The sequence below is a fragment of the Carcharhinus amblyrhynchos genome, chromosome 14 (genome assembly GCF_965287045.1).
Source record: "Carcharhinus amblyrhynchos chromosome 14, sCarAmb.v2.hapA, whole genome shotgun sequence".
Taxonomy (NCBI): Eukaryota; Metazoa; Chordata; class Chondrichthyes; order Carcharhiniformes; family Carcharhinidae; genus Carcharhinus; species Carcharhinus amblyrhynchos.
The window spans coordinates 24,421,745-24,434,893 of NC_137337.1; the positions used below are offsets into that span (position 1 = coordinate 24,421,745).

The 13,149-nt window shown below is 38.9% G+C and overlaps 1 protein-coding gene across 4 annotated transcripts in view; it reads left to right on the forward strand.

Annotated features, from left to right (window-relative positions):
- The window catches only part of LOC145352499 (echinoderm microtubule-associated protein-like 5), a 153,362-nt gene that overhangs the window by 17,644 nt on the left and 122,569 nt on the right, over positions 1-13,149 (forward strand). For 3 of the 4 annotated variants that reach the window (XR_013888545.1, XM_080202439.1, XM_080202440.1), the window contains exons 3-5: positions 2,327-2,425; positions 3,297-3,371; positions 11,163-11,231. Coding sequence is in view for 3 of the 4 variants with exons in the window: in XM_080202439.1 (XP_080058565.1) it covers positions 2,327-2,425; positions 3,297-3,371; positions 11,163-11,231 (243 nt within the window). In the remaining variant the exon portion in view is untranslated. The remainder of the gene's footprint in view (positions 1-2,326; positions 2,426-3,296; positions 3,372-11,162; positions 11,232-13,149) is intronic. The other variant, XM_080202441.1, reaches the window with a different exon arrangement.

Here is a 13,149-nt window from a genome sequence, read left to right on the forward strand (position 1 = left end):
AAATGATAATTACCATCACTATCTCTGATCTTAGTCACAGTTGCATCTCGACTAGGTTGAAATGTCAATTAAAGGACGTTGGACCATTGCTCATTGGTTTGGGTGTCAGTGGAACATAAATGCTAACCAGTTTAGCCAGTCCTTAATGTAATTTGTCGTTTACTTTTAAAATGTTCAAGTGCACAAATTGGTTATTACAAGAACAGTTTCTTCCCTGCTGCCATCAGACTTTTGAATGGACCTACCATATATTATCAAGCTGATCTTTCTTTACAGCCTAGCTATGACTGCAACACTACTCTACACCCTCTCCTTTCCTTCTCCCCTTTGTACTCTATGAACAGTATGTTATGAACAGTATGTTTTGTATGTATAGCATGCAAGAAACGATACTTTTCACTGTATCCCAATACATGTGACAGTCATAAATCAAATCAAAATCAAATTAGTAGTTAATTCCATCAACAACAACCCATTATCATTTATAGCTTGGTTATTGATGTCAGAATTAACCCAGTGACATTTCCTGCGCATAGTTTGGCCATAATGGATAAGATTCTTTGACTTTTTACAGTTACATTTTACTATGCTTTGAGATCAAATCCATTTTCTTCTTCAGTAGGGCGACTATCCACTAATGCCTCTGAACACCATCACATACGCTTTCTATTAGGACAACAACTATTGTGTCCATATCCCTTGTTCTCTATCGTGATTGAAAAAAGTGTCCATCCTTTCATGGTGTAGGATCTTTTGTTAATTTACCTAATCTCATCACTGTAAAAGCTCTGTTTTGTGGATCTCATTACCCTGATCTATACTGTGATTATATTTCTGAAGTAGATACAACAAATCTAGTTTAAATATCTTGTGTAGTTCTAAGGATCAGATCAAAAATAATAGTGTCAAAATAATCTCCATACAACTGATCATGTTGATATTTTCTGTGTTGCATCGCAATACTTCAAAAAATCTAGTGTTAGGTTTTGAATAGTGTAAGTGATTTTTAAAATAAAAATCTGCTAAGGTTCACTTGTTTGCAGAAAGCCCCCAGTCGCTAATTACATCAGGTCCTAGAGACTTAAGCATATGGAAAGAAACAACACTTAAAATGATGAACTCAAAAAATTCATTAACCATTGAACAGGTAACAACCCAGAAAGATAAAAAGCAGTGTCAATTAATAGCAATTAGCAGTAATTAGCAATAATTAGAAGAAAGCTTAACTTTAACAATTGAACCGACTTCTGACTACCCTTCTCAGACCAGGTCATAAAGTTGCATTCAAAGAACTTTGAAGACAGTTTACAGCATTTTGTACTTTTCGGTTTTGCAGTTTGAGTTAGTACGTTCTTAAGTATTTTCTCCGTCTACCTACCCTGTGCCCTTTTCCAAAATGGATTCTCGAAGGCCTTTTTATATCTTAAAACACTGAAAGTCCACCTTAGCCAACTGTTGGAAAAATAACCAACCATATAACCATAACTTTTCAATAATGAAATAATTAGCACCTTGGCTTTTAGCTAATTATGCACGTTGCCTCAGCTGTAAGACAATGTTTCTTTTCTAAATAAATCGCTTTTGAGGTAGGCCTGAGTATTGATCAATAAGTGGTCAACCTAGCTGTCTGTCATTTGGAGTTGCGGTCCCTTAGACAAGGTCTTATTCACCTCTTCTAATTGAAGTTAACATTCATGTTATCTCTTTATTCTGTGACCTGAGAACACATATTAATCTTTCTCTCACAGCTATTAATTACAAAAGTTATAAACATTATTGTTCCAAATTTCATTTCCAGCCTTCTAACATATTATAAATGAATTGCTTATTTAATTGTCTCAATTAATGCTTTTGATTTAACTAATCTGCCAGGTTTACAATAATACTTGTTTAGTTTTTATTAAAATGACCTCCATCAATTTTAGCAGAAAATGCTTAAGAACATACTAACTCAAACTGAAAGACCGAAAACTACAATATGATAATCACACTTAAAAATAGTGATTTTGAAACTACCAACAATAGTAATTACATGGTTTCACGCTGATACCAAATACCACTGAATCTTGTTTTTTAACTCATGAATTGTAAGCTGGCTTTATGAAATACCTTTTTCAGTAAAGAAATATTCCCCTCTCATTGGAAAATGGAAGTCTATGGTTTTGTTGGTTAGTTATGGCAGGTTTGAGTGATTATAACTCCTCCGTAGAAAATGGAAATTTTAAGAAGGGGCTTTTGTGATGAAGATTTATTAAATTTTGTTTTGAAAACAAAAAAATTAAGAAGATTTTCCTAATTTTGATTTTCTATTTTTCCTTCTTCACAGCGTTTGGTATCTATAGGTCTGGATTCCAAAAACACAATTTGTGTTTGGGATTGGAAGAAAGGAAGAGTTCTAGCTACTGCAGCAGGACACACAGATAGGGTAATGTTTTTGTATGTCTTTCCTTAGCAAATGCAATGCTGGAAAGTTCAGAGGATAAACCATATAAATACATTTCACAAATTTAAATAAGAGCTTTAGAAATGCTTAGTGAGAAAATATAAATTAATTTACCAGAGTATGCCCCAACTATGTAAATAGCGGTGTCTTGGATGTGACCAATAAGAGAACAGAATGAAGTTCCTTCCCAAAAGAAGAAGAAAATCAGAAGTGATTCTGGTCCACACTTGCACATCTTTCTGAGCTGCAGAGTAGCATTAGTTTAGGTTCTTCAAATTTCTGGAGCAACAATTAAAGATGGTATTTAAATGGGAGATTAGCTTTTACTCCTTGACAGTACTTTGTATGCAAAAGAAACCAAGCTAAATTACCAGATAATTCATTTTTGGTGATATTGTTTGAAGGATTGGCGTGAGGATAAGTCCATTTGTCTCTTGGAATAGTGCCATTGGTTCTATATACCCAGTTGATAGGCTGACAGGGCCTTGACTTAACATCTCACCCCAAATGTCTTGCTAGGCAGTACTGCACTCAAGTGGCAACTTAGATTGTTAAGTATTGAGTATGACTTGATCCACAACATTCTAATTCAGAGGTGAGTGCTACGATTGGATCAAGGTTGACATTATAAAAAGCTATTTGCTATTGTAGTGAAGGTTCTCTGATGTGGTTGAAAGTATTTACTAGCTGATGCCTTTGATTTCATACTCTGAATAATATTGTGTTAGCATAGGACTTGCTGAGTCATTTTATATCTGGCTTGTCAGTTCTCTGATCCCAAGTCTTTAGAGCTTGGCCATGGGTTCTGGTGATCACAGATTTACTTTACTCCTGTATTCACAATTGCTTACAGGAGAAAGATATGAAGTCTGCTTGCAACAATAGCTTGAAGATCTTTCCCATGATGAATCATGTTGGATTCCTGAAGGTGTGCTATTGTACTATGTCAGTTAGATTTATAAGCATGCTTTGTACTACACCATTATTTCTTGGGAAGGGACCATCAGTTCCATCTCCTCAAGACATGGCATCGCATCCGCCTCTATACATTTATTCCCTCCACCACCGGTACATCGTGGAAGCGGGGTGTTTCTAGAAGATGCACTCCAGCAATTCACCAAATCATCTGCAACAGCACCTTCCAAACCCATGACTTCTGCCACCTAGAAGTACAAGGGCAACAGATGCTTGGGGAAGACCACCTGCAGGTTCACCTCTGACTTTGAACTATATCTGCCAATTGCCTTCCAAGCCAAACACCACCCTGTCTTGGAAAAATATTGCTGTTCTTACACTAACTAGGTCAAAATCCTGCAACTTGTTGTGGGTGTACCTATACCACATGGACTGCAGTGGTTCAAGAATGTGGCTTAGCACCACCTTTTCAGGGATAATTGGGGATGGACAATAAATGCTGACCTAGCCACGATGCCCATGTTCCATCAAAGAACAAAAAAAGTGATTAATACTTAATGACATTGATGTCGTTTTTTTTTACAAGGAGACACCCAAAAAGGCAGACATTACTCTGTATCCTAATTGAGGTTTCGTTGAGCTATTTCATTCATTCCCCTTAACCTTTTGTACTATACCCCTAATTATGAGGCACAAAGTTAGCCTTGTTATAAATTTAAATATTTAAATATTTGCATTTTTAGCAGTCTCTTTGTTAAACCTCTTGGGTTACACTACATGTAACACACTACGTGTGTACTACCGTTCCTACTTTTTCAAAAACCTATCCCACAGTTCTCTGGCACCTGCCTGTCTTCCTGAAGTAATTTACAGTACCCTTCATAGCTTACGAGGGTTCCTACTTCTGCATTATCCACAGATTTTGTGATTGTACACCCTCTGTCCAAGTTTGTGTACACCATACAGTAGAAGTGGGTCTAGTACTGACTGCAGGTACACTATCCAAACCTTTCCAATAATACGCTATCCGACCCTTTCCAAGCAGTATTCATATACCTTGACTTTGTTTTGTGTCCATTAAATAAACTGCTATCCTGTGTTTCATGTGAGATGACAGAGGTTTAGATATGATAGACAAAACCTGTTTTCATTATTAAATTGTGCCCAGATCCTTGTACCCAAATTTATGATTTTGGGTAAGAGAAACTTTTTTTTACACAGCATTGTTAATGATTTGGAACTCACTGTCTCTGAGAAAGCAGGGACAAAAAATGGTTTCAAAAGGAAATTTGTTAAGCGTTTGAAGGAAATGAATTGTAGCTTACATGGATAAAATTAGGGGAATGTGACAGAATGTATTGTTCTATAGACAGCTGGCATGGACTCACTGGGCAGATTCTCTGGCTGTTTATGCCAGTGGGATTCTCTGGTCCTGCTATAGTGAACAGAGATTTGGTTGACTGTCAAATTCTCAGTCCTTGTTAACAGCAGTAGTAGAACATGAGCAGCCAGAGAATTCCAGTCAGTGACTGATTTTCAGAAGCTGTATATTAATATGGACTTTAGTTACATTCCTTTTATTCACCCAGTCACTTTAAAAACACTTAAACTTGTTCATTACAGTTTTCCTTTAACAAATTCATGTTGTGGTCCTTGATTAACTCATGTCTTTCTAAAGATATCATGATTTTATCACAAACCATAGATGGGGTATTCTGGCCCTCACTGCCGGTGGGACATTCCAGTTTTGCCAAAGGCAACCCCGCACCCTCCCTCCACCTACCCACACTGTGGGTTCCCCAGTGGCGGAGTGGGTAAGCCATACATAGATCTCAGTGGCATCAGAAAATGCCACTGGTGGCCAATGGCGAGTTGCCTCCCCTGCACACACGTGGATGGGGGAACGGGCAGAAAATTCTGGCCCATGAATGTGAAGAGTTAGTGGCAATTGATATTGGATTAATCAATCTATAGTCACACACGTCACCATTTCCTCTCTGCTTTAACAAAGTTGTCACATTGCCCACTTTTTGCCCCAGACTAAGAATTTGCAAAATTAAAAGTTGAAAAATCATGACCAGAGTCTCTGCTGTGTTGTTTCCACTCAGAATGTTAGGTCATCAGGCCCTCAGCACCTATTTTCTAATGTTACATCTAATTGTTTCATATCTTCTTCAAACAATCTGTGCATCCAGGAGTTAATTGGAGCCCTGTTAGTGCGAGAATGTAAGAAAATTGAAGCCTCTAGTTTTGAGGCATATCTCAGAATTGTAACCTTGAAGGTCTACACTGCTGATTTATTTTGTTATCCAGTGCTTCTTCCATGAGCTCATGGCACCCTTCTCAAGAATAATTACAGATGATAGCATGATTGTTACTGAATTGATTTCCGAACTTCACAATTTCATTAAGGAAAATATGTCTTATCCAGAAAAGTTTGAAGAACAATTTAAACAGCTATGACATATTATTGTAACATGGAAGAACCCCACTTATTGTTTTACATGTAGGCACCATCTTTGAAATAAACATTAACTAGCACACCCAGATGACATTCTATTGCTTGAGATCATTTAATTAGAGAAGATGATGGCCGTTTGTTGTTTCGCATTGAGGAAATCAGTTAATTCTACACATAGTTTTCTTTGAATGTTCCTTTGGCATTACATAAAATGATGATATAATTTTTACTGCACAATTCATGTGTCCGTGCTGTTGTAGCAGAATTATAATGTGACAGGAATAACCAGAACATGCCACGCCATATTAGATGATGATAAATAAAACAAAGTTTGGGATAAAATAGATTTTTTTTAAAAAGTATGCACCTCTATATTTTGGGAAAGAAAACAAATAGAATCAAGAGATGAGGGAGAAACTACTAAAACACCTGGAAGTTTCTAACACAGACCGAAAAAAAGGGAGCTTTTTATGTAATGGCAGCTTATTAAGAAGTCGCAGTAAATACTTCAGAGCTAAGAAGGATAAATGAACATAATATGTCTTTGTTGACAACCAACAATCTGGGAAGTGAGATTTTTTAAAAAATGGAATGAACTTCACATATCCAGATTATAGGAAACCAGGAATATGACAAACAATTCCTGCAGAGGGAATTAAGGGAACTACAAATAAACATAGTTGCAATGGTAAGAAATTATTAGGGCATTATGTTAGTAAGTGCACAAGATGCATGATTGGCAGGATCATTGAGGAAGTGGTTAGTTGGTGTACTCAAATATAGCCAATGCTTTATAAGGGAAAACAGCCTGAGAAACTGTTAACCTTTCTTGAGAATGGATAGTCCAGGTGGACAATTGCAAACAGTACTAGATTTCCAAATAAGTCTTTGGTGAAGTTCTTTATAAAGACTGTTAAAATTAATAGTGGGAGTTCAATGTAAAACATTCATATAGATCAAAAATTGGTTGAAGAGAACATAAGAACTAGGAGCAGAAGTAGGCCATCTGGCACCTCGGGCCTGTTCCACTATTCAATAAGATCATGACTGATCATTTCATGGACTCAGCTCCACTTACCTGCCTGCTTACCATAACCCTTAATTCCTTTACTGTTCAAAAATTTATCTATCTTTGTCTTAAAAACATTCAATGAGGTAGCCTCAACTGCTTCACTGGGCATGGAATTCCACAAATTCACAACTCTCAGTGTGAAGAAGTTCCTCCTCAACTTAGTCTTAAATCTGCTTCCCCTTATTTTGAGGCTATGTCCCGAAGTTGTAGTTTCACCTGCCAGTGGAAACAACTTCCCTGCTTCTATCTTATCTATTCACTTCATAATATGTGTTTCTATAAGATCTCCCCTCATTTTTCTGAATTCCAATGAGTGCAGCCCCAGTCTACTCAATCTCTCCTCATAAGCCAACTCTCTCAACTCTGGAATCAACCTAGTGAATCTCGTCTACACCCCCACTAGTGCCAGTATATCCTTTCTCAAGTAAGGAGACCAAAACATTACACAGTACTCCAGGTGTGGCCTCATCAGCACTTATACTGCTGCAACATAACCTCACTGTTTTTAAATCTCATCCCTCTAGCAATGAAGGACAATATTCCATCTACCTTCTTAATTACCTGCGGCGTCTGCAAGCCAACTCCTTGAGATTCTTGCACAAGATTACCTAGGTCTCACGGCACAGCAGCATGCTGCAATTTTTTGCCATTGAAATAATTGTCTATTTTGCTGTTGTTCCTACTAAAATGATGACCTCACATTTACCATCATTGTACTCCATCTGCCTGACCCTCACCCACTCACTTAGAATATCTAAATGCCTTTGCAGACTTTCAGCATCCTCTGCACACTTTGCTCTGCCACTCATCTTTGTGTCATCTGCTAATTTTGACACACTACGCTTGGTCCCCAACTCCAAATCATCTACGTAAATCGTAAATAATTGCGGTCCCAACACTGATCCCTGAGGCACACTAGTGGTCACTGATCGCCAACCAGAAAAACACCCATTTACTCCCACTGTTTGCTTTCTGTTAGTTAACCAATCCTCTATCCATGCTAATACATTACCCGTAACACCATGCGCGTTTATCTTCTGTAGCAGTCTTTGGTGTCAAATGCCTTCCGGAAATCCAGATATACCACATCCACAGGTTTCCCACTGTCCACTGCACATGTAATGTTCTCAAAGAATTCTACCAAATTAGTCAACATGACCTTCCCTTCATGAACCCATGCTGCATCTTACCAATGGGACAATTTATATCCAGATGCCTTGCTATTTCTTCCTTGATGATAGATTCAAGCATTTTCCCTACTACAGAAGTTAAGCTAATCGGCCTATAGTTACCCACCTTTTGTCTACCTCCTTTTTTAAACAATGGCATCACATTTGCTGTTTTCCAATTTGCAAGAACTACCCCAGAGTCTGGCGAATTCTGGTAAATTACCACTAGCGCATTTGCTATTCCTCCCGCCATCTCTTTTAGTATCCTGGGATGCATTCCATCAGGACCAGGAGACTTGTCTACCTTTAGCCCCATTAACTTGCCCAACACTATCTACTAAAGAAAGTAGAGTAACTGTATTTTAGGGAAATGAAGTCAGAATGTGGGGAAGATTGGAAATGCATCGAGTAGTGTACCATTTATTTTAATACTGAGATGTTTGTAAATCCTAACTAACATTAATCGTTTAGGTCTGGGGCTAAAAGTAAACTATTCGATTTTACAGCTATTGAAATACCTCAGTGGGAACTTGGCTCCCTCAGTTAAAAACAAACTATAAATGTTTATTAACAAACAGCAACTATTTACAGAGTGATGTAGAATCAGTGGCCGTGATTCACCCATTTTGACTCTACACCTGTGAGAGTGTTTCCTGCTGGCATTAGCAAGACATCTGGATATAGATTGTCCCATTGGTAAGATGTGGCATGGGTTCATGAAGGGAAGGTCATGTTTGACTAATTTGATGGAATTCTTTGAGAACATTATATGTGCAGTGGACAGTGGGGAACCTGTGGATGTGGTGTATCTGGATTTCCAGAAGGCATTTGACAATGTGCTGCACCAAAGACTGCTACAGGAGATAAAGGTGCACGGTGTTACAGGTAATGTATTAACATGGATAGAGGTTTGGTTAATTAACAGAAAGCAAAGAGTGGGGGTAAATGGGTGTTTTTCTGGTTGGTGATCAGTGACTATTAGAGTGCCTCAGGGATCAGTGTTGGGACCACAATTATTTACGACTTACATAGATGATTTGGAGTTGGGGACCAAGTGTAGTGTGTCAAAATTCACAGATGACACTAAGATGAGGTGCAGAGCAAATTGTGCAGAGGATGCTGAAACTCTGCAAAGAGATATAGATATTCTAAGTGAGTGGGTGAGGGTCTGGCAGATGGAGTACAATGATGGTAAATGTGAGGTCATCCATTTTGGTAGGAATAACAGCAAAATGGACAATTATTTAAATGGTAAAAAATTGCAGCATGCTGCTATGCAGTGAGACCTGTGAGGTGGGTTTCTCCCATCTGATCAATGCACATTTATGCTTCTTGGGAAACACCCCGACAACCAGGCTGTTCAGATATCAGGGTGCCTTTTTTAAAGGATGCCAAGATCTCTTTGCTAACAGACAGGACCCCCCCCCGCCCTCACCTCCACCTACCCAGCCAGAAGCCCCACTGCTGCTATCAAGCTATCGAGGGAGAGTCCTGGGGGTTGGGTGGGCTCAGGCTGAGAGCAAGGGGTTGACCTCAGCACTGTCCCTGGGATGGGGGTCTTGTGGTTACACTATCCTTTCTAAGAAACCTGAACATCACTTTTGGCGTTATGACTTCAGGCATCTCTCTGATCACAGTCTTCATTCTGGTCTGTTACTGTGAAAAGTTTGAAGTGAACTGGTCATTTCAATCTCCATGTCTCCTGGGCACCTGATAGGCTTCCAAATCACAGCAGCACTCCATTCTATATAAGGGATTCCCCTTATTCTCTTTCAGAAACTGCAGGTGTGAGAAGATCCCTTGCAAGTCCTCTGATGACAGAAGTCAATTTCACTGTTGGGGAGTTGGCCGGTGGGGGGAAGGGGTGGGGGGGGGGGGGGGGGGGGGGTGGGGAGAGAGGGGGGTGTGGATTCCCTTCTCCATAGCTGCTTACTCAATGTTTGCTGTTTTTTCCCCTAGTCTCTGAGCCTTCCTAGAAAGCAGAAATCATTGGAAATCCTTTGAAGTCCTATGCTTTCCTTTCAAAACCTTTGTTTTCATTTAATTTAATTGTGCAATCCTTTGATTGATAGCCTAATGTTTTTTGCATAGCATGCAGTGTTTACCTTTCCCTTCACAGTTGAATGCATCTAAATTACCCACCACCACCACAATGTTTATACAAAAGAGGAACTGAAAGAACTTTGAAGTTGCCTACAGCTGTGATTTGTGTCAATGTGACCAGCCCACTTCAAAGTTTTTACAGTCCACAGACCAGAATAAAGACTTTGATAAGTGAGATGCCTGAAATCACCTTGCTAGGAATGATTTATCAGGTTTCCCAGGGCTAGAAGGAGCAGACTAGCCATAAGACCGCCATCCGGGAGAAGAGTGCAGAGGCCAATATCTTTTCCCTCAATGCAAACTCACCCTGGGAAACCCTTCCTTTGCAGCCTGGCAGTAACAAAGAGGCATATGGGCACTGCACTTACCTCCTTGATCCCCTCCAGGGTTCATCGTGCTAGGTCCATGATGTTCATCACCAGCACCAAAGCCCACCTGGTGCAGACCCCACTGGGAGGTGGGTGAATGGTGGGGGGCCTTTGAATTGGCATTCAAGCATTTAAATTACATTCAAATTGACATTTCTGCATTATCAACAGGTTTCCATGTGCTCTGAGCAGCAACATGATCCAGGCCATTGAGGCGGATGGTGAATGGTGACAGGTTTGACACTTGTCGGCAACCCCACTTTAGCCCCACCTCCCCATTTAGTGGGACTTTGGGATTCCTAGCAGCAGTGAACAGGGCTGGTGAATCACCCACTCCCCCAGTGCTTCCAGACATGACTCTAGGATGTAGCTGCTGGGACAAGTTGGAACGAAGCCCCATCTTGGTTCCAGATTGGTCAGCCTGGGTCATGTGACCTTTCAGAAGCTTGCCCCTTAAGGGGCCAGATACCACCACCATGTTGAGATTGACAAAGCTGTTAGAAATCTGCAAAATTTAGAATAAAATCAGCAAATAAAATGTAAAGCTAGTAATTATGGTTTGGGTATAGATTTTAATTTCAGTAAAGTTGATTATTTTATTTTTTGCTTTCTGACTGTGCTTTTCTTCCAGATATTTGATGTTTCCTGGGACTTGCACCAGCCAAACAAAATGATAAGTTGTGGTGTAAAACATATAAAGGTATGTACAAACAAATTTGAATGCCTTTTTATTCTTTCCTCCACCTTCCCAAATGAATGTGTGTACACTTTACATCAATCATGTTGCTCATTTAATTGGTTAAGCTGATGCACTATATTATTTTCTGAAATCTGAGATCACATTGCTTAAAATTCCTTCTTAAATACCCAATACTTAAATCCTTTTGGTTTATTTAAATTGTTAATTCTAATCTTAAATTGAAAATAGTTATGAGAAATATTTTAGCATACTCCAGGTTCTCTTTTATGAAAATTTGAACTGAAAATTAATATGAATTAGAATTGATATTATTGTACTTCAAAATGTACCTAGGTTCATAAAATATTGAATGAAGATTATTAGTGAAAAGGATTTAACACAGCTCTGTCATCCTGCCTTGGGTAAAGCAAGCAATGATCAAGCACTAATATAGTAAAATGGTTACAGTTTCATTAAACATAATGATGCCAAGAAATACCTGAAAGGTTGTATAGCAGAAATAAATGAAAACAACAAAGTAAACCATTCGGGCCATTCCCAAATTAATAACTGTCACAACACATTCTGGTACAGTATTTCAGCAAAAAATAACTAGCTCCCTCTTCCGAGAATTTCACTCTTTTTACATAGAAAAATAATACTTGACAGAATTTTTAATTTCTCTACACCTCTTTCAATAAAAAAAAATTGCCAGCTTGAAGATTATCTGGCCTCCTGTAAGGACATTATGATGGTAATGCGGTAGAAAATTGATGGCTGTGACATCAGACCAGTCTGAGATCGATGTGGTGCTACAGGAAACTGCTGTTGACTTTGAAGCAATTGTATATTGAGATATGGGAAGAGTTGCTTTCAGCTGGTACTACTGCACACCTGGCAGACCTGTATTCGGTCTGGAAATTCCATCTGAGCTCCAAACCGATCCAAGAAATCAGATCAGTTGAAATCTATGATGCCATTTTCTTTACAGCTCTTCTTTAATCAACGTCTTCTATAGCTGAAGATATTTGTTAAAAGGTAGCTTTAAAGGACGATATGAGTGAAGGGTAATGATAAAGGTGATGCTTTGATCCCATTATCAGTAAATAAATGTCTTTGAAAACGTATCCCCAGATCTGACCATGTTCTATTTAGACTTAGTCTGAATCTGGGCTTATAATTGTTATAAATGCACAACTGCACATACTGGAAGTGAATTATTTCAGCTACCACATTTAATTTTCTTGCATTCCTTGCATAAAAAACAATGGAAAAAAATCATTAAAAGATAAAAATACAAATTTGTTTGGGGAGGGGAGAGTTTATGCAACAAGGGGCTAGATTGCACTCATGATCTTCCCCGCCCCCTACTTGAGTCTCTATCATCACAGAAGCAAGTCTTCAGCCGTTTTGATTCAACCCATGTGATATAAAGAAAAGGTTGATCTCACCGGATATAGCAAAGGCTATGGGGCTCCAACAACATATTGACTATAGTGATTGTTGGAGATCAGTCATCTCAGCCCCAGCACTTCATTGCAGAAATTCTTTAGGGTATTGTGCTACACCAAGCACGTTTGGCTACTTCATGACCTTTCCTTTGACTCACTCCATACGATATCAAGAAACTGCTGAAGGCATTGGATACGTCAGAAGTTATGGGGCCTGACAACATCCTGGCAGTAATACTGAGAGCATACATTCTCTGTAACCATACATGTTCTTACCCAAGCTGTTCCAGTGCCATGACACTGACATCTACCCAACAATGTTCAAAATTGCTCAGGTATGTTCTGCACATAGGAAGCAGGAGAAAGTCAATGATGTCAACTGCAATCCATCAGACCAGTCAAACATCAGCAAGGTAATGAAAGTGTTGTTAACAGTGTTGTCAAGTGGCACTTAGAATGCTCAGTGTGTGTTCTGGCTAAGCCTCTTG